Here is a 22,853-nt window from a genome sequence, read left to right as displayed (position 1 = left end):
AAAACGTATCTGATCGAGGAAATGTAAGACATGTTATTTGGTCTTAAGTGTGCAAAAGTACAGTGCCACGCCTCTTCATAAAGCATTCTTCTATCGCACGTCACTGAATTTCGCTCTGTGGAATTGAAACGTGTATATTTTGTAATGGATGCCATCAAACTATATTCAGGACAGTGGAAATTGAAATGTTCTGTGGTGCCTCTCCTGCTCCCAGTCGTCCGGTTAGACAGCCTACCTCTCTTAAAAAAATCTCGAAATTAATAGCGGATGGGATTATTTGCAATCGGGAGAACAAGAACTCTTCAGAAAATTTGCACTCTTTATTGCCTATTACCTAATAACTTGCGGTTTTGTGTGACATAAAATTAAATATAGGATACATAAAATCTAGCATTTTTTCTCTCTAGTCTTGCTAAAGGTTTACATGGGGTGCTTTCCTTTCTTTGAAATAATCTATTACTTCATCAAAGCTCGTCAAACGTTTCCCTACATGAAAAATCGAAATGTCGGTATCTAATACTGAAAAAGCTGTGAACACAAATAATAGCCAAGACTGGTGTGGTTTCTCGATCTGATTACGTTTATTTTGTCACTGTCTGCTAGATAAAACAAAATAGGCCTATCTAAGACACACCAAATAAACGAGACTTTTTTGGCACAAATGGCCATTTTTATAACACGACAGAATATAATTAACGAAGTGCCAATATCAAATGCCTATTAGGCCTACTCCAAGCAAAAGTCTTTATGTTAGGAAATAGTTTCACAATTCATTCATGCGCACCAGCTTCTCAAGCATGAGATCGAAAAGTAGTATTAATAAACTTTATATAAATTTGAAATCGTCTTATTCTTCCATAATTTGTGTGATGTCCCCGTTTCTTCTCCCTCCTCTTTCTAACAAACGATCTTGTCATCACAAATTATGCAGCTGTTACTGCCATCGTCAAAATTTGTTCGCCGATTAACTTCAGTACCCCTGCCAGAATCACAGGTTTAGTGATCCCGCGATTGTTTTCCGGTTAGGCGTTATTACGTGTTCGTACAACACCTTTTCCGCGTTACTTCCAGAATAGGAACTTAAGCGGCTGCTAGTCGGGGATTGTACAACTGGTGGTTACTAGTGTAGCGACCTGGCCAAAAATTTTCTGTCAAAATTTTATTTTCTTGGATGCACCGAGAAGCTAGTACGTAATCTTTCTCACCTGTTATTCCTGTCAGTCGTTTATTTCCCTTCTGGTAGTCTGAATCTATGGATTTCGATAGTAATTATAACAACGATGATCATTCGCAAACCCAATCAACCACATTATCAGACAGCGATTGGCATTCATCGGTTCGGTTTTACTCTGCTCAGCCCGTAGCCCCGTCCCCTCTTGTCTGCGGAAAGTTTATTTCTAGATGCGACGAGGATTCTCCTGACAGAAACATCACGTACACTATGCACGCTTTCAAAAATCAACTTATAATTCATTCAGAAATCAACTTAAAATGTGTTCATAAATGTTTACAAAACCAACAGGGAAGCGTTTCAAAATCATATGAATAATCGATAGATAAACGTGCGCTGGATGCTAGGCGCTTTGTGAAACAAGATTTTTTTTCCTCAAGAATACTAATTTGGCGCCCCCTTTTCCGAGGAAGAATGTAGCTGCTTGTTGCGACTGCTTGCACAGCCAATAGCGATATTCCTGTAGCCAGAAGCGGGAGAATCTACTCAAACGCGACTCAACTGCGCATGCGCATGAGCCCGCTCGAAAACTGCTAAAACGAATCTACTGTACACAGTTGTGACTTCACGCTCTTCGGAGGCAATTTGTTGTTATGAAGCATTGTATAGTCTTCCTAAAGCCTTTGACACATTTTGCTGTTGGGAGACGCTTGTGTGTCGTTGTTGTACATGGCGCATTTCCTTTACAATTTAAGTTATTTTCTCTCGTTTATGTTTTATTGTTGAAATACGAGTATTATTCTGCAGTAGCGGGATACAGTAATATCCTTTGTTAGAGTATCGGTTCTTACCAGTGAAAATTACAAAAATTTAACTGAAAACTGAAACAATGAAAAATTCCCGGAATTCTAAAAAATTTCCGTGTTTTTCCCGGTTTTCTCCCTGACGAAAAATTTCCGGGGTTTTTCCCGGATCTCCCGGTTGTCCTGGGTCGTATTCACCCTGTCTTCACAGGTTAGTTATTGTGTTTATTCCAAATCTGTAAGTTTATTTGTTGTTAGATTAGATTAGTTTTTCGTTCCATAGATCCGTGCTGAGGAGATCCTCGTGGATGTGAAACATGTCAATTTTTTTAGCTTAAATAACAATACCAATAGTATGAATATATACAATACATCATTTGTTTCTATTAAAAAAATTCGTCAATGGAGTAGAAGGAGTTGAGCACAAGTAAATCTTTCAGGCTCCTTTTAAACTGATCTTTATTTGTAACTAAATTTTTTACGTTTGCTGGCAAATTATTGAAGATGAGTGTTCCTGAGTAGTGGACCCCTTTTTGAACTAAATTAAGTTATTTTAGGTCCTTGCGCAGATCATTTTTGTTCCTGGTATTGTAGGTATGAACTGAACTGTTTGTTGGAAAAAGAGATATATTATTTAGGACAAATTTCATTAAGGATTAAATATACTGAGAGGCAGTAGTTAGTATACCCAGTTCTTTGAAGAGGTTTCTACAGCACTTCCGTGAATTTACTCCACAAACAACACGTATTGCGCGCTTTTGGTCTCTGAAAACTTTTGTTTGACTTGAAGAGTTACCCCAAAATAATATACTATATGACATTATGGAATGAAAGTAGGCAAAGTATGCACACTTTTTCATTTTTATGTCGCCTATGTCAGCTAACACTCGAATTGCAAATACAGATTTGTTAAGTCATTTCTGCAGTTCTGTGATGTGCTCCTCCCAACTGAATTTATTATCAAGCTGTAATTCCAGGAATTTAAGACTGTCAACATCTTTTATCTGCTCTTCTTCATACTTTATGCATATGCTGGGTGGAAACCTCTTACAGGTTCTGAATTGCATATAGTGAGTCTTTTCGAAGTTTAATGTCAGTGAGTTGGCTTTAAACCATTTATTAATATCCATGAAAATGTCGTTAGCAGATCTTTCTAGAACTACACTCGACATACTATTTGTTGCAATACTTGTGTCATCTGCAAACAAAACGAACTCTGCTTCTGGCAGTGTAACTGGTGAGAGATGTACACAAGAAAAAGGAATGGCCCTAAGATGGATGCTTGTGGGACACCACATGTAATTTCTTCCCATTCTGATGATGAGTCATGACTTAATTCACTAGTCCCTTGCACTGACACCCTTTGTTTCCTGTTGGCAAGGTATGACTCGAATCATTTTGCAGCACTATCTGTGACACCACAGAATTCTAAATTATTTAAAAGGATGTTGTGGTTCACGCAGTCAAATGCATTTGACAAATCAATGAAAATACGTGCTGCTTGTAATTTGTTATTTAATGAATTAAGTACATTTTCACTGTATGTGTAAATAGCCTTCTAGATACCATACCCCTTCAGAAATCCAAACTGTGTTCTTGATAATATGTTATTTGTGGTCCACCCAGCAGGTTTGGTGTGAGACGTAAAAAGTGAGTGGCCGGGGGAGGGAGGGCCTCACGGCACAGTATGGCAGTGAGGGCAGGTACAGGGAGAGATGTAGAGGTGTACGGCAGCTGATAGTGGGTCTCACCTCCTGGAGAGCAGCGCCGCTAGGATGGCGCCGTTGGCGAGCAGCGTGACGGCCAGGATGAGGGAGAGCGTGGCCAGCTCGACGCGCGCCAGCGCCTCGTCGCGCGCCCACGCCGCGTCAGCCGCTGTCGCGTTCTGGCTGTCCGCACCACTGCTGTTCATGACGTCACGGCGTCGCGCCTCCACATCATCCGCGCTGTGGCGACGGCGCCAGTGATCCGGCGCCGCTGCTGCGATGTCGCATCCTCCGAGATCTGCAAGAACGTTGTAGCACACTGACACTCTGTCATCTGACATGCGGAATAATCGGGTGTAATGCCGGATGCTTGTGTCGCTCTCGCACAATATTTCGGCCACGTGATTCGTCGCCTTCTTCAGGTGCTACCTGAGACTGCCGTAGTAGAGGATCTTGACCAGTATTTATGCCCAGAGGGCGCTGGGCGCTATGTTTGCTGTCCGCGTCCGCCTGGCGCTGCTTGTAAGGTGTTGTCTCTTCCCCCGTGCTCCCTCGGACGTCCGCGCCCGACTTGGTCGCCATCTGTGGCAGCTCACTGAGACGGGCCTAAGACAGCTGCCACAACTGCAGATGGTGGACGAGGCGGGCTCGGACGTCCGTCGGAGCACCAGGGAAGTGCCAACACCTCAGGAGCAGTGCCAAGCGGGCGCGGACCACGAACGGAACGCCAAACGCGGGTCCGGCCCCTGACAGCTGCCACGACCACAGATGGTGGACGAACCGGGCGCGGACGTCCGTGGGAGCACCAGGGAAGGACCAAAACCCTTAGGAGCAGCATCAGTCGGGCGCTGACCACGAACGGAACGCCCGACACAGGACGGGCCTCAGAGAGCTGCCACAGGTGGCGACCAAGTCGGGCGCGGACTACCGAGGGAGCACCGGGGCGCTGCAGTTATGGACTGTGCGGCTGGTCCCGGCGGAGGTTCGAGTCCTCCCTCGGGCATGGGTGTGTGTGTTTGGCCTTAGGATAATTTAGGTTAAGTAGTGCGTAAGCTTAGGTACTGATGACCTTAGCAGTTAAATCCCATAAGATTTCACACACATTTGACTTTTTTTTTGAGCACCGGGGAAGAGACAACACCTTACAAGCAGTGCCAGGCGGGCGCGGACGGCAAACAGAGCGCCCAGCTCCCTCTGGGCATAAATACTGGACAAGATCCTCCAATACGGCAGTCTCAGGTAGCACCTGAAGAAGGCAACGAGTTACGTGGCTGAAATATTGTGCCAGAGCGACACAAACATCCGGCAGTAGACCCGATTATTCCACATGTCAAGATCTCGCCAGGAAAGCCTGAGAAGTTACAACATGTCATCTGTTTACTCACCTCCACCAGCGAGTCTCGAACGCGAAATCTTCCGTTTCTGACGAGCTTGTAAGTGAAGACAGGTATTGGCTCAGCAGAGCTACGAACTGGTGACGTCGATGACAAGGTCATTACACTAACTCAAAGAAGTACGGGGTAAGGACGGACGGCGACTCTTTTTAAGACAACATCCGAGCCTACGTCAGAAAATACCTATATCTGCACAGCGACATGTGGATATGAATCATATTATTGCTAAAAAATAGTTCAAATGGCTCTAAGCATTATGGGACTTAACATCTGAGGTCATCAGTACTCCAGACTTAGAACTACTTGAACCTAACTAACCTAAGGACATCACACACATCAATGCCCGAGGCAGGATTCGAACCAGCGACCGTAGCAGCCCCGTGGTTCGGGACTGAAGCGCCTAGAAACGCTCGGCCACATTGGCCGGCTATTATTGCTAAATATGGCTTCAGTGTCCTAACCACGACGAGATGCTGTTCAGTATGAATCTATGATCGTTTCATTACTATATGCCTCTGGTATTATTACACTACTAGCCATTAAAATAGCTACACCACGAAGATGTCGTGCTACAGACGCGAAATTTAACCGACAGGAAGAAGATACTGTGATATGCAGATTATTAGCTTTTCAGAGCATTCACACAAGGTTGGTGCCGGTGGTGACACCTACAACGTGCTGACGCGAGGAAAATTTACAACCAATTTCTCATACACAAACAGCAGTTGACCGGCATTGCCTGGTGAAACGTTGTTGTCATACCTCGTGTAAGGAGGAGAAGTGCGTACCATCACGTTTCCGGACTGTAGCCTATCGCGATTGCGGTTCATCGTATCGTGACATTGCTGCTCGCGTTGGTCGGGATCCAATGACTGTTAACAGAATATGGAATCGGTGGGTTCAGGAAGGTAATACGGAACGCCGTGCTGGATCCCAACGACCTCGTATCACAAGCAGTCGAGATCGGATCGTGCAGCCACGTCTCGATCCATGAGTCAACAGATGGGGACGTTTGCAAGACAACAACCGTCTGCATGAACAGTTCGACGACGTTTGCAGCAGCATGGACTATCAGCTCGGAGACCATGGCTGCGGTTACCCTTGACGCTGCATCACAGACAGGAGCGCCTGCGATGGTGTACTCAACGACGAACCTGAGTGCACGACTGGCAAAACGTCATTTTTTCGGATGAATCCCGGTTCTGTTTATAGCATCATGATGGTCGCATCCGTGTTTGGCGACATCGCGGTGAACGCACACTGGAAGCGTGTATTCGTCATCGCCATACTGGCGTATCAGCCGCGTGATGGTATGGGGTGGCATTGGTTAAACGTCTCGGTCACCTCTTGTTCGCATTGACGGCACTTTGAACAGTGGTTGTTACATTTCAGATGTGTTACGACCCGTGCCTTTACCCTTCATTCGATCCCTGCGAAACCCTACATTTCAGCAGGATAATGCACGACTGCATGTTGCAGGTCCAGTACGGGCCTTTCTGGATACAGAAAATGTTCGACTACTGCCCTGGCCAGCACATTCTCCAGATCTCTCACCAACTGTAAACGTCTGGCCAATGGTGGCCGAGCATCTGGCTCGTCACAATACGCCAGTCACTACTCTTGATGAACTGTGGTATCGCGTTGAATCTGCTTGGGCAGCTGTACCTGTACACGCCATCCAAGCTCTGTTTGACTCAATGCCCAGGCGTATCAAGGCCGTTATTACGTTCAGAGATGTTTGTTCTGGGTACTGATTTCTCAGGATCTATGCACGCAAATTGCGTGAAAATGTAATCACATGACAGTTCTCGTACTATATATTTGTCCAATGAATACCCGTTTATCATCTGCATTTCTTCTTGGTGTAACAATTTGAATGGCCAGGAGTGTACTTTTTCTTCATCAGTCTTCTTACTGGCCTTTTACGCTCGCCGCGAATTCTTCTCCAGTGCCAAGCTCAGTCTGAGTCGTACTCATCATCCTCGACTATGTGTTGGATATTTTCCATTCTCTGACTTACTCTATAGTTTTTACACTGTACCTCTAGTATTATGAAACTTGTCCACTGAAGTCGTAAAACATGTTATACTCAAGGCGTCGTACCTACACATCATCGCTCTTCACGTATTCCTTTCTTCGCCGATTCTGTGGAGGACTTTCTCATTTCTTAGCACGTGGCCGGGCGCTCTGGCCGAGAGGCTATAGGCGCTTCGGTCCGGAATCGCGAGGCCGCTACGGTCGCAGGTTCGAATCCTGCCTCGGGCATGGATGTGTGTGATATCCTTAGGTTAGTTAGGTTAAATACACTCCTGGAAATGGAAAAAAGAACACATTGACACCGGTGTGTCAGACCCACCACACTTGCTCCGGACACTGCGAGAGGGCTGTACAAGCAATGATCACACGCACGGCACAGCGGACACACCAGGTACCGCGGTGTTGGCCGTCGAATGGCGCTAGCTGCGCAGCATTTGTGCACCGCCGCCGTCAGTGTCAGCCAGTTTGCCGTGGCATACGGAGCTCCATCGCAGTCTTTAACACTGGTAGCATGCCGCGACAGTGTGGACGTGAACCGTATGTGCAGTTGACGGACTTTGAGCGAGGGCGTATAGTGGGCATGCGGGAGGACGGGTGGACATACCGCCGAATTGCTCAACACGTGGGGCGTGAGGTCTCCACAGTACATCGATGTTGTCGCCAGTGGTCGGCGGAAGGTGCACGTGCCCGTCGACCTGGGACCGGACCGCAGCGACGCACGGATGCACGCCAAGACCGTAGGATCCTACGCAGTGCCGTAGGGGACCACACCGCCACTTCCCAGCAAATTATGGACACTGTTGCTCCAGGGGGAATCGGCGAGGACCATTCGCAACCGTCTCCATGAAGCTGGGCTACGGTCCCGCACACCGTTAGGCCGTCTTCCGCTCACGCCCCAACATCGTGCAGCCCGCCTCCAGTGGTGTCGCGACAGGCGTGAATGGAGGAACGAATGGAGACGTGTCGTCTTCAGCGATGAGAGTCGCTTCTGCCTTGGTGCCAATGATGGTCGTATGCGTGTTTGGCGCCGTGCAGGTGAGCGCCACAATCAGGACTGCATACGACCGAGGCACACAGGGCCAACACCCGGCATCATGGTGTGGGGAGCGATCTCCTACACTGGCCGTACACCACTGGTGATCGTGGAGGGGACACTGAATAGTGCACGGTACATCCAAACCGTCATCGAACCCATCGTTCTACCATTCCTAGACCGGCAAGGGAACTTGCTGTTCCAACAGGACAATGCACGTCCGCATGTATCCCGTGCCACCCAACGTGCTCTAGAAGGTGTAAGTCAACTACCCTGGCCAGCAAGATCTCCGGATCTGTCCCCCATTGAGCATGTTTGGGACTGGATGAAGCGTCGTCTCACGCGGTCTGCACCTCCAGCACGAACGCTGCTCCAACTGAGGCGCCAGGTGGAAATGGCATGGCAAGCCGTTCCACAGGACTACATCCAGCATCTCTACGATCGTCTCCATGGGAGAATAGCAGCCTGCATTGCTGCGAAAGGTGGATATACACTGTACTAGTGCCGACATTGTGCATGCTCTGTTGCCTGTGTCTATGTGCCTGTGGTTCTGTCAGTGTGATCATGTGATGTATCTGACCCCAGGAATGTGTCAATAAAGTTTCCCCTTCCTGGGACAATGAATTCACGGTGTTCTTATTTCAATTTCCAGGAGTGTAGTTCTAAGTTGATATACAGGACGTAAAATCTCGTCTGAGGCCTGCGATCATTTTAATGTTAAAAATTGGCAACCAGTGCTGTACAATCGCAATAAAGTCATGATTGTTCAATTGACTCTTTTATTAGAACATGTTGCGCGTTTCGGGATTACACCCATCTTCAAACATCTGTTACAAAAAAGTACAAAACATAAGTGAACAGCACACTCAACGCTTCTAAGTTCTCGCGGACGTCAGATGTTAAGTCCCATAGTGCTCAGAGCCATTTAAACCATCTTAGCACCTAAATAAATTTCGGTATTCTTTCGTAAAAGCGCATCGCAAACACTTCGATTAGCATTTTTCCGGATTTCTCTACGATTCACTTCCATACATTGCTACCCATCAACATTACTAAATTTTATTCCACGTTCATATCTTAAGCACAGGTTACAACCCAGTATCTGCTTCGAAATCTCTCTCCCAGTACAATATAATCCAACTGGTATCTTTCCATGTCTGCAGGTCTTTTCCAAATATACTTCCTTCTCTTATAATTATTGAACTACGCATTTCCTATAACGAGTTGACATTGATTGCAGAAGTCTTTTGTTTATGTCTCATTCCTACTACGAAGCCCGGATTCTCCCGTTACTGTCTTCTACTCTTTTCCCTACTACAGCACTACTGTTCCACAAGACATTATATTTTCATCTCTATTAACATATTAAGTTCAACGTTCTCACAGATTCTCTCTGGCTCTTGAACTTCTGCACGTATATCTGAGGTACCGTTGATGGCGTTGGTTTCCTGATGAGAATAATCCTATCCCTGGAATGTTTGCAGTAAATCCATTGGTAAGAACCGCTCCCCCCCCCCCCACCTTCTTCCTCCTCAAAAAAAAAAAAAAAAAAAAAAAAGGATAGTGCTGAGGTCTGGCGCACTACTTTTCCCTGTTATTAAGTTTAGTTATGGTACACAGTCACAATGTTATCTATCTATCTATATCCACATCTACAATTGTATTCTGCAAACCTACCTAAAGTTTGTGGCTAGGGAAGTTTGAATACCACTATCAACCCCTTAGTATGGAAAACTTGTTACACTCTAGTTTGAGCTGGGCAAGGGTACACTGAGTTCCCTTAGCCTCGTCGCAGTGAGACTCACCAGGGAGAATGTCCTTACTGCCTCCTTGAACTCGACGTAGAGACCTACCACATTCCTGCTCGTTCACCATTCTAGGGATGCTACAGAATTTCATCACCACTATGCTTCGTCGAATCAGTTGCTCTTGTACGGAGTCTACCCGAACGCGTATGGCTGACTCTTAAAACTCCTTTGTTAATCACAGATATTCCATTCTAAGGCTGCGTCTACGAGTAAGTCGTTCTCACTTTATTTCTCGCAGGGCTACTAGTCCAATAAAGTATACAGGACAACTTTGGTCGATTTTGGAAAGTGCTTTAGAGGAACTGGTAAGTTGATGAAGCAATTACTGTTCAAAAGCAGGATATTAGTTTCGAGTTTTCAGCTCGCAGTTCTGCTCTGTGAGAAAGATTCTTTAGAGCGAACACTATACAGGGTGTCGCAGCTATCTTGTCGACCCAAAATATCTCTGGAACAATAACAGCTATTGGAAAACGACTTTCACCGGTATCAATGTAGGGCTGGGGCCCATGAATGTACATATTTGGAAACATTCTAAAACGAAAGCACATGTGTTTTTTAACACAAACTTATGTTTTTTTTAAATAGACCTCCTATATTTTTTCTTGAGCAATCCATACCATGACAAAGCACATACACAATGGCGTTGATTGCATCGCAATATTCCCATTACATCCCGAGATATTGAGACGCGAAGTTGACGCTTGAAACACCCGACATGCGCTGCACGTTATGAGGCTCAGGCGTGAACCCCATGCTGCCCGTAATCGCGATGTGATTGACATGTGTAAACACACCTCCATACTTATCAAGAGGTCCGAAACGAATAATACGGTCTGCTGCCATCAACTGTCATAAGCACATAATGGTTTCCCTCTTGCACGTTTTACGAATCTACGTACACAATATGAACCAGTACCGATCGGTGTACACCCGTCAGGTTGTCTTATTTATCCTGCACACCCAAAATAAGGTTTATCTAAAGCGTTATATGACCCATTGTGCCTGTCATGTTACAGAGCCGCATCACCCCTAGCCTATGGGATAAATACCTGCTGGAATGTACGACGTTAATGCAGGATGGCAGCAGACCGTATTATTCGTTTCGGACCTCTTGATAAGTATGGAAGTGTGATTACGCATGTCAATCACATCGCTATTACGGGCAGCATGGGGTTCACGCCTGAGCCTCAGGATGTGCGCTAGCAGCGCATGTCGGTTGTTTCAAGCGTCAACTTCGCGTCTCAATATCTCGGGATGTAATGAGAATATTGCGATCCAATCAACGCCATTGTGTATGTGCTTTGTCATGGTATGGATTGCTCAATAAAAAATATAGGAGGTCTATTTAAAAAAAACATAAGTTCGTGTTAAAAACACATATGCTTTCGTTTTAGAATGTTTCCAAATATGTACATTCATGGGCCCCAGCCCTACATTGATACCGGTGAAAGTCGTTTTCCAATAGCTGTTATTGTTCCAGAGATATTTTGGATGGACAAGATAGCTGGGACACCCTGTATATTATAATAATGTTCCTTTCTAGAAACTAGCAGGCAGCTAGAAGTCTGAGCACGCTACCCGAGTACCGCGGGTGGTGATGTCCCAAGAGTCATCGTCAGTCGCACTCTGCACGCACACTCAAAGCCAACGCCGTAGTTTCAATGGTCGTATGAACTTCCTGTGGCCAGATGGTCATCTTCACTTGTAGATGGAAAAGGTGTGCGACTCTCACGAAATTCGTGTATTTTGTGCTGTTCGTGTTTCAAACATTGGTACACAACGGTTCTGAGAAACGGTCGGTTAGAAAACGTGACACTTGCCTAGACAGGTAGAGGAAACGACTCACTCAGCCTAGCAACTGCAATAGACCAGTTGTTCATTAAATCATACAAGGAACTGGAATGATTAATTATTTTATTGAGACTGTAAAGTTACAGGACTGTAGAAGTATAGTACCGTAATATTATGGCAAATGTAATCTGCAGATTTTTAAGATACGTATACAAATATTCGTGTATCGTGAAAATGTTCGCACTTAGGACTTCTAAGAAGTGGAATTACATACAGTTTACTACGTATTTAACTGACACAATAGAAGAAACAATTCAAAACTGACAAAATTCGCTATGTGTAAGCAGGCGACTGTCTTTTTCACGGTTTTCTTTTTGTCTCCTAGGGACTACATAAAATAATATAACGCATCCTTTCTTACCTCTTCTCCACTTTTTTCCTTTCTTTGCTATAGCTCTTCAGTTTGCTGTTCCTTTCTTCAGTTCAGCAGTCATTATTTTTCTTACAATTCTCCAGGAGAATAGCAAATTATTACATTAAACTTATACAGTAATATTATTTTATACTGTGTCTTTTTTTGTACCAGTTAGTTTCATGATGTAGTGCATTATTGGCTCCCGTTTCTTGTATTTTCACGATTGTAAAAATAACTCGGTATTCATCCGGGAAATCTGCTGATGTCCATCCTCAATATATTTCGAAATAACGTAACTCACTTTCTTTGTTTCGCTGCAGTGGACATCTCTCTCTCTCTCTCTCTCTCTCTCTCTCTCTCTCTCTCTCTCTCTCTCTCTCTTATCGTTGCGAGTAGCGATGGAGAGAGAGAAATATTTGAACGCCCGCATAGCAATGACGTGGAAACTGAGCCCGCAGATGGAAACAGCGTGCTTCAGCACGCAGCATTTAAGTCCATTCCAACAGAGGCTGCGACCATACGAGTGAACAGTTGCACTCTGAAGTCTCTCTAATAGATGATTACGAATAAACCCTCGGGAGGAGCTCGCAGCATGCTATCAGTTGCGGTATTGGTACACCGCACTTATCCAGGAAGTCATCGACTTTGCTCTAGAACCACGTGGAAAAGTTCATTTACACATACTTTGCTTTAATATTTTTTTTCTCTGGGAACAGAGTTAAAAATACCTGCAGGTGGTTCACCAGCATCCGGTCTTAAGAGCCTTCATTGTATGATCAGAATCAAAAATAGTTCTCATCCCCTGATTTCGACCAATGTTTTCGGAAGATTTTCCTTAGCTGAAGACAAATTCTGGAAATCCCATGCCTTATGTTTCCATCTGCGATCCAACTGTTATAATACCAACTTGCTTGTTACATGGCTGAGAATATCCTGACTCTGCAGTGGGTCAAGACACCCCAAATATTCCCATTTGTAGCTCCCACTGTTCTATTACTATCTCGTTTGTTTAATAGCTGAAAATATCTTGACTCAGTTATGGGTCAGGGCACAAACGGCCCACTGTATCTTTTGGTGCACATGAAGAGAAAAAAGGACTGTAGTCAGTTTTCAAGCATCTATAATGTCTACGGCTATGCCCCATGGTTGTATTGTGGCGCGTTTTAGCCTTGCTTTCAGACTTAGATACGGATACTGTTACTCAATAATTTTCTATCAGGGTTTTTACTTTTTTCTATGGATAACTTGGCTCGAAACTTTCCACAGGAAATAGCTACCTCCTATATTCGGGCTGAATATGAAAGTTACATCACTGTAGTTAACTTTCAACGTCCATTGTTTGTGCATTCGCAGAGGTGAAACAGACCACAACTCTGTAGGAGTCAGTGCTTATAATTATAATGAACAGTTTATTTTAGTTTGTGAGATACTCCACTTCTCACTTCCTTAATTCTATTTTGTGATTTTCATTTTTTCCATGTACTTTCGCCCTTTTCCATTGATAGTGACCTCTAGAATAATTTTAAAATCTTTCAGCTATTATTTTCTGCCTTTTCTATTTAACCTCGTATTATAAACGTACATTATGGAGCCTAAAATCTTTTTGCTTTGACTCTGTATTGGTGTTGACTGTGAAACTATTAAAGACATATCTTTTTATTCTTTAATCACTTGCAGTTTGCTTAATTCATCGATTTCTTTCTCTGTTACTCCGGTTTGCATAATTTCACCTAAGCATTTAAATTTCTACACTTCATCAAAATTTGGATTTACGCTTACTAGGAGTTTAAGTAAGGATAGTATACTGGATACAACATAAAAGTAGCTGAAATTATCATTTTTATCAACAAAAGAAACGCAGTTTTATATGTAAAGTTGAATTTTGATCCTAACCTGTCCTGGTATGCAAATTTCACTGTAGAAACAAGAATAGTTGTGAACTTATTTTCGTGCAAATAAGAATTAGGTAACAGTTATTACGAAATTCGATAAAAAACGACAAAATGTGGTTATAGTATACAGTTCTGGTATCAGAATATTTCATTTCTGGCATTATAACCAGCTGGAAAATCTTCCGCATATCTAAATTAGAAAAGCAACTTCTATTACTAATTAATATGTAAATTAATAACAAATGTTGCTTCTTACCGCTGTTGTACTTTCTACATCAGGTCTTCAGAGAAATGTTTTGGGCAGTAATCTTCTCAGTGCAACTCTACCGGTTCTTAGCTTGTCTCTTTCTTCACTTTACAGTGGATACTCCCATTGTGGTGGAGCCAAGTAGACGCAAAGCAGTCAATCTTCTTAAGACTGAAATCATGGTTGAGAACTAAGCACCCGTGATCGTTTTTATCTGACTTAATACATGTTGGTAACACTGTATCACTGACGGATGAGTAGGCATCTACTACTACTGTCTTGAGTGGCAGAATATTTTCTTACCATGTCCCTAGATGAGGCTTCCAATATTCAGAGCTCAGACAGGCATCTGGAGAGTACTTTGAAAAAGCGCACCTCATGTGTTCCTTTCGTGGTCCAAGACTTTACACTGCGGTCAATAGCTTTGCCTTGCGTGTTATCAGCGAGGCTACCTGGAAGAGAGAGGTCCTCGTTAGCATGTTAGATACAAATACGTAAATTTTGGTAAATTTTGACACTACGCAGGAACGATTATTTACTCCTAACAGTTTCAGTATGTCATTCAGTCATTCACAAGTAGCTCAGAAGTAATTTGAATGCTGCAGGTTTCGTGCAGAACAGTCATTTCGAAGACTGCCTACTAGAAAAGTAAACGTCGTACGTATGAAATCAAACATTCGACTTGTTAGATCAGTCAACTTAGAGTTGAACTATACGATTTTTTGTTCGTTCGAAGGTTATGTCTGCATTGGAAAGGTGTTGCTTATTGGCACAGTTTGTGCCTCGTGTTTATTACATTAGTAGTCGATTCATACAACCCCTTTAAGCCTAAATCAGTGTAGCGAAAAGAGAATTTGAGCCCCTCCCCCCCCTCCCCCATTTGCCTCCCAATTACAACTAGCATGTCTCAACCAGTGTACCTCTTCACCTTGTCATGGGGGCTCTTGTCTCTCTGTTAGTATATACTGTCATTAGTTGCAGGAACAGACATAAATGTGCAAATAAGAAATGACACACATTCTCCCAGCGCCGTTAATCACTGCCTTCTTTGTTCTATTTATCCCCTTTAATGTGTCATTCGTAAAGATATGCCAGAAACTGCAAAGCGTTTCTAATAAACTGCCTTACTTGCATTGCATTATTTACATGAAAGTCCTGGATAGTGGTTTTAAAATTGCCATCACAAGTAACTCCCAAAAATGTTATAAGAGTGGAACGTCTTATTCGCAATTGACCTATGTTTTTCTATAGTGTAAGGAACTAGCTACAATGCTATTCATTAGTTCTTCCTATTAGTTCACTGGCATTCGTTGATGCAACTTTCAGTGATCTCTACACAATTAACTATAGAAATCATAAACTGTGATCCGTGTACTCACCGTATTTAAATGTTCCCTGTTTCATAATGACACTAGCGGAAAAATGGCACAGCTTCATAGAAAAGACCACTAGAGACTCCGAAAAGGTAATCCCGAGTCACGCTGAATAATGTATGTCTACACGACCGAGTATTTCTATGAATGTGCAAGCTTTTATGCATAAATGAAGATTCAATAGATTTTCTTACATCACGGGAACGATCATAAATTTGTCTTACTAGTGACATTTTCTTGGGTGATCAGCCGTCTTGAAGCCACATTTCAACGACTTTCCCACTCGTCAATAAGGTGAAATACAGTCTGTTAAGTAAGAACGTGGCCAGAATTACACACAGGTGGTGAAAGATATCACCTTAGTTCTTTTACAGCCCAGTAGAGTAAGCCTTTGTCCATCATGCATTATCCTTAAAGCAATAGTTTACTTTGAATTCTTGGCTGAGATACACAAGAAGAGACATTAGTCAAGTGCATTGTCGAAGTCATCCATATTTATAACAAATGTATAGCGTGTTACCCACTTATGTACAAATGAATATGGTTTCCCCATATATTTAGACTCGGCGACATGACTCATTTTCTGACTTTTGGGGCTAAGTTGTAAATGTCGGTCTTCTTATGTATCCCAATCAGGAATTAAAAGTAAACTAACGGTTTATAGACATTGCATGAAGAACAAAGGTTCCCTCAGTTGGGCTGTGAAAGGATTAGGGCGATATCTTTTACCATCTGTGTGTAATTCCGACCACGTTCCTACTTAACGAACTGTATTAGCTGTTGGCGCGTAAGAATTTGTTCAAAAAGACACCGAGCAGAGTTCATAAATGAAACTCGCGGAGAAAGCTGACGTTCAAAAAATTAAGATAAGCTGAGTACTACAATATATTTGTTGGACTGACGCAAATCTTGTTAGCATTTTTGTTCATTACAACAATAACGTGTTGTTAAGACGTTGTTCATATTTTGTCATTTATAGTTTGAGGTACACTTAGTAGCTTTACTTTATTATTTTTTCAATGTATTGAAAGATCTGTCACTGGAACTACAAGAGGTAAATGTTACACAGCAGTATTACTACAACGAAAGAATGTACAGTAGCATACAATCTGAGATGTCTGAATTGTAAAAATAATTGCCATTCCATATGTAAACATTTCACAACACACCAGAGAAAAATGGTGTTTGAGAAGTGTTTAGAAATAACCCAAAACTTTCTGTCGTTACTGACTGTGTGAAAGTAAAAACAGCATGAACCTATAACACTCCTGTCCGCTACAGCTACACCATAACCTCAAAGCTCGAGGCAGGTTGTGAAATAAAACAATCTTATTAAAGCAATTATGGTATAACGCAACAGAACAGTGTTACCCTCTGAGAGGAATTTTGCTGGGTTGACCGTGTTTTACCGAACGGCAATGGCTTATCGGAAATGAAAGTCAGAATTACGTAAATATTCGAACAGTAACAAACAATATTTTTGCCTAGCTATACTGTTTAAAGAATAAGGAAAACGGTCGCCAGCCTAATTAGGCAAGAGAAAGATTAACGTTCTCCTTTAAGAAAGTAGGTATGAGTAACTTTAACGGATAAACACAACCTATACTTGGCCACACGCGAGTTCAATGAAATCTGACACATACATATGTTTATGGTAAGATTGAAGCTAGCAGCTAGAGCAGCACAAACTATATGAAAAAATATAACAGATACCGAAACACTCTATTACTTTCAGGACTTGTTCAAACTGAATGGTCTTTATAACATTACTATTAACATTCACTGCAGGATCATAAATTGGACATAGGTTATGTCTCTCTCAGTTAAATACTTTACTATTTGAAATGGAAGTTAATTGGAATCCACTAACAGGTTGTTTCTCACTATCTTTTGAATAAAGAAATTATGGTTTTCATAAGTAGTGGTCTTCCCATTCCTTGTTACCTAGCATTAGCATAACAGACAAACTGTGGATCCTGTTATACTATTAATATGCACTTCCAATACACAAGAGAGACAAACACTTAGCAATCATGAACATATAATTTTCTACTGTTGCAGTTTTCCACTTTTACTACAGTGAAACACAATGTTGACAAAATTGCAAGAAACTGACACACCTTTTAAAATTTACTACAGGTAGCACTATGATCATTAACTAAGCGAAACTTTATAAGCCTCAATTTTAAGAACTTTAATTTATAAAAAGAACAGCAAATTTTACTTTCAAGTAAATGATTAAATAGGTGACTTTTAAACTTCACAAAACTACATTTACTGCCTCCCACAATTTCACTACATCCACAGTAAATCTGAATATGCCCTTCTCATCAAAGATCAGATAACATTGTGTAATTAACTGTCTAACTTCGAGGCTTTCATTTTTTTCCACAAATTAAGACACTCGGTAATCATAATTCAAATGGAGAGGAACCTGAGAGGTGTTGTAATAGGAAAAAATGAAGGTAGGTACATTAATTCCGTTATGTTACCTTATATTTGTGCACACTAAATCGCCCAATAAGGTGATCCTTCACTGTACATTATTATAATACTCCTTTAGAGTGATTGCGCAATGTGGTGGTAACTGCATGTTGGTAGGCGGATTTGCAGACAGAATTGCTGGACTTTGGCTCTTCTTGGTGACGAGGATGAATACCAATTCCAGAATCGTTCGAGCTATTTATCCATCCATCCGAGGCATTGGAAAGTAGCAGAAAAGGATTTTCTCGGAATCAGGACAATATGCCACTTTTACATGGCAGTGCACAGTTTGGTAGCTCGTCCCCGACTGACTCTTGTTCCACCTTTCCTACTTAGGCCAACCACAATTTGCGTGCGCTGCACAGTTCCGTTCCTGAGTGGAACCACTACACCTTTTATATACTAAAGAACTAAGGATCCTAAGTGAAGGTCAGCAGTTTACATAAAGGCACCCAAACACATTAAATAAAACAGAACATTTGCACATATTGACATTTCTACAAAAATTTATACGCACAGAAATTACAATTATGTAGAGTACGTTTTGTTCTCTTCAAATGGGACAAAGAATTTAAATGACAGATATACTACATTGCATAGAATCAAATCATGACATCAAAGTTTTAACAAAGAAAGGAGAATACAGTTTTATGTTATCGATTCAATCATACACATTTACAGAAGCTCAACAATGTAACATTAAACCAAAGCAAAAGGCAAAATAAATCAGTAGAGTATTAGAGATATGGTGTTACACATGCCCTATGTTTCGTTGAAGTTTGCTGTAAGGGACACTTCAAGGAAACATCCATAACACCTAAGCAGTGTTGGGTACAAAAAAAAATTATTCCATCCAACTTCAGTTGGAAAAAAAACCCATATTACAAACATACAATATATACACCAAGAAATTTCATACATTTTTTCCAAAACATTATCAAAATAAGACATTTTCAGTAATTTTCATTTTCAAACTGGTTTAAGGAAACGAATTTTCATTGTTACACAGGATATCTTTAAGCATGTTCATTCCATACACATACAGTTCAAATAATAGACAAATGGTACACAAAATAATCTACACATTAGTACAATAAGTATAGCCTTCAAATAAAATAAAAAAGAAAACACATATACAATAGCATAGAACATTTTAACTTAACAAAGCAGAAATTAGTCTTTTCAAAGAAAGTGAATATTCACAGACACACAAGCATACTCATGATCACAGTACATTTTAAAAGATTCAGCAATTAATGAAATACAGAAAAATTCAGTTTGCATCCACATATGTACAAATATTTAAAGAAACAGCTATGAAAACCTTTTGCAACTGACACCTTAAATACAAAAGTTACTTTTCGGGGTTTTTGTTTCAAATCTTTAACTTTAAAGCTGCTCTTCATTAATAGCAGTCCAAAATATTTGTTGCACATAAACACACTTACCTATTCAGAACCTATCTTTAATCATCACTGCTGTGTTTTAAAACAAGGCAGTCCACAACTTAAAGTTATTCCCAAAAACTTAATCTCAAAACATCTACAACTATTTGAATAAGATTCCTTATACATTTTATAATAACTTTTCACTGACTCCAACAATAATAGTCAGTCTATAATATATTGGTCAAAAAACCTAACTTATTTTACTGCTTGCCTCAGCATAAACAGTCCATGTTACACATTCTGCCCATTATTGATTTGGCAATCTTTGTATGTAAACTTTTCACTGACTCCAACAATAATAGTCAGTCTATAATATATTGGTCAAAAAACCTAACTTATTTTACTGCTTGCCTCAGCATAAGCAGTCCATGTTACACATTCTGCCCATTATTGATTTGGCAATCTTTGTATGTAAACATTTAGACACAAAAACACGATTTATATTAAGAACACTAAAAAAATACAAATTTTTAAATTGATACACTGCCCCATCCTCTAGGTCAGGCAGTTCATGATCACTCATCAACTCCTTGCCACCACAATGGCAAGTCCTTTGGCTACTGCTCACATAGCATATTTGATAGTCCTCAACTTCAGGACCATGGCATTTTTATTCTTTTGTCTTGTTTTGCTGCCCAACAACATATTTTTGAGCAGTTTATTGTCATCATCTTTAAGTTTTTTATCATTATGTCACATCTTTGTTACAAATTGGATTAACGGTATAAAACATAAAACCTGCAACTTTGAAACAGCAATTAGACACTGGTAATATTTAATTTTTCTTTACACCAAGACAAAATCAGGAAACATGCACATCATTAATTGAGTAAATTTTAAATGTCATTTTTGGTGTAATGACAATGTGACAATGTTCAGGAGTTAGTCAGTATTTAGTTTAATTGATTTTCCACACATTTAGGTCATCAGATCAGAACAATAATTTTACATCATACTGTAAGTGATTTCTGCCCACATTTTTGTGGCACAAGACATATACATCTCATATCTATCTTATACACATTAGTCAGGTTCATCTCCTCAGTTTTTGACACACACAGTTTTTCAACATCATAATTATCCCTATTTTCTAAAAAAATTTACATTCAGTCATATTATAGTATTAATTTACCTTGTTTTCAGTATTCTTACCTTTTCTCATCCATATTTCTCTTTCCAATTAGTTTTCCATTACATTTTTCCTTTACAATACCCACTACACTTTCATTATTCTTGGTCATCTTCTAGTGTACCCAATTTAATTATTCATTTACTTGTCCACAAACAATACACAGTATCTTACATTATTTCTACATTTTTTTTGTTTACTTTGATAGAGAAGATGCAAAGAAGATAGTAAAAGTTCTGAATGATGAAGAGGAAGGTTGACAGCATGAAAAGAAACGGAAGTAGTGCTGGCAACGACTGAGGTACCTAGTGCTCGCCAGACACTTACAATGCAAAGAGTGCATGTCCCCTGAGGCTAAACAACCCTCATCTGAGAACATGTACCTTTAAATAAACAACATAGTTCAGACATAAGCCCTTTCTGGTCTTTAAGTATGTTAGAAATTAATTATTCTCTTGAGGAGTTCTTTGCACTTTCATAAAATTGCCACAAGCATCATAATTTATAAAGTTTTCAAGTTTCTAACAATACATGCCCCTATCTTCATAATTAGACTAGCAACAATATTCAATTGAAAATAAACAGTTCCTAAGCAAAGTCATACAGTACACTACAATAAATAAACAACCTCGCCCAGATCTCAGGATCAACAAAACAGTAACACACTTTCAGGTAACACTCAGATACAGTAGTAATAAAGTCATTAACAGTATATATACATAAATCATCCTGCCCCCAGTCTCTTTATTAACAATGCAGTCTTTTATGGTTCATAAAACAGTTACTTAAATCTGGTGGCTTTTTAGGCCTCCTATTTTCTACATCTTTCACTAATCTATTCAGATCTAGCCAACGTTTCGTTTCATCAGGTGGTTTTTTAGGTTTTGGAATTTCAAAGTCTTTAGCAAGGCACAACATCTCCTGTTCTGCTATTATTTTATCAGGTGGTTCTTTTTGTTCCTGTAATTCACACCCATTCAAAACATTTGTTAAGGCTTGCCCCAGTATAGTATCATCTGGAGGTTCCTGCAAATTATGCCCCTGTGTTACATTACTGAATAATTCCTTCGGTTTTGGCCCATTTCTACTTCCTGTATCTTGCTTTGGAAAAATGTCACTAATTTTCTCATACCCTCTCTCAGTAAAAGTATATTCACTTTCGTTTACACCTGAAAGTTCATCTTCACTGGAGTCATCACTACTCCCTTCCTCACCATCAGAATCACTTAAGTACTCGACTTTGGAACAATAGGGAAAGTTAGAATATTCATTCTTATCTGTATTCATATACCCTTCATCATCTGAGCTATCACTGATTTCATTTTCATCATCAGATTCGAGCAGGAAAGCAACTTTTAAACAGTGAGGCAGATTATCTCTAGAAGTTTCAGCTACTTTGTTTTTTGAATTATTTCCTACAAAATGCACTTCTGTTGTCTCACTTTGAACGATTTCAGCCTTAACTTCATACTTAGTATAATCGTCATATACTTCGATAACCTTCATTTCATTTTCTTCCATGCTATCATTCTCAGACAATCGTGCGGACTTCCTACTAGGCCCTTCTGCATTAAAATCACAAAACACCTTTCCATCAACAATAACTTCACCTACACTGCTTATAATGTCATGTTTACTAAAGTCCTCCTTTACATCACTTTCACCTATTATTAATTGTGCACACGTCTTTTGCGTGGCATATTCTACCTTCCTTTCCTCTTTAATCATCATAACCTCCCCCACATCTACGTCTTTTACCTCATACACATCATTAACAGTACAAATATTCTCCTCTTCACTCGCCTTTTCTGGCTCCCTTTCATTCTTTAATGATGCCTTTTCGCACGATTCCGATATCGAGCTATCTTTATCATATGACATATTAACTTTATTTCCATTTTTACATTAATCTATTACTGAAACTGGCCAACGGAAGTGTCCGATCCCGCCTCTTCTGTTTCTCTCTAGGGCAGCCATCATGTTCTGACGTCTGCCATTTGTGTGTGCTGCCAAGTGCAATGTACGATGCTCCAGCAAGCGCTGCCCCGAGCACAAATAGTCACGTGACTTTGCACTGGGCTCGCCACTATGTATCACTCCGCGCACGTCTTCCATAGGCGCG

At 41.1% G+C, this 22,853-nt stretch overlaps 1 protein-coding gene and 1 long non-coding RNA gene across 2 annotated transcripts in view; both read right to left on the bottom strand.

Annotated features, from left to right (window-relative positions):
- Positions 1-4,021, bottom strand: part of LOC126173466 (vasopressin V2 receptor-like) — a 218,578-nt gene extending 214,557 nt beyond the window's left edge. Inside the window, exon 1 of the mRNA XM_049920961.1 lies at positions 3,726-4,021. Coding sequence (XP_049776918.1) covers positions 3,726-4,021 — 296 coding nt within the window. The remainder of the gene's footprint in view (positions 1-3,725) is intronic.
- Positions 4,022-14,351: 10,330 nt separating this feature from the next.
- The window catches only part of LOC126161235 (uncharacterized), a 524,432-nt gene continuing 515,930 nt past the window's right edge, over positions 14,352-22,853 (bottom strand). The window contains exons 3-4 of the long non-coding RNA XR_007534885.1: positions 14,601-14,749; positions 14,352-14,468 (exon numbers count right to left, since the gene is read on the bottom strand). This is a non-coding gene — a long non-coding RNA (uncharacterized LOC126161235). The remainder of the gene's footprint in view (positions 14,469-14,600; positions 14,750-22,853) is intronic.

The sequence above is a fragment of the Schistocerca cancellata genome, chromosome 1 (genome assembly GCF_023864275.1).
Source record: "Schistocerca cancellata isolate TAMUIC-IGC-003103 chromosome 1, iqSchCanc2.1, whole genome shotgun sequence".
NCBI classification, from domain to species: Eukaryota; Metazoa; Arthropoda; class Insecta; order Orthoptera; family Acrididae; genus Schistocerca; species Schistocerca cancellata.
The sequence above is the reverse complement of the archived record's forward strand: the minus strand, read 5'-3'. Positions and strand labels throughout refer to the sequence as shown.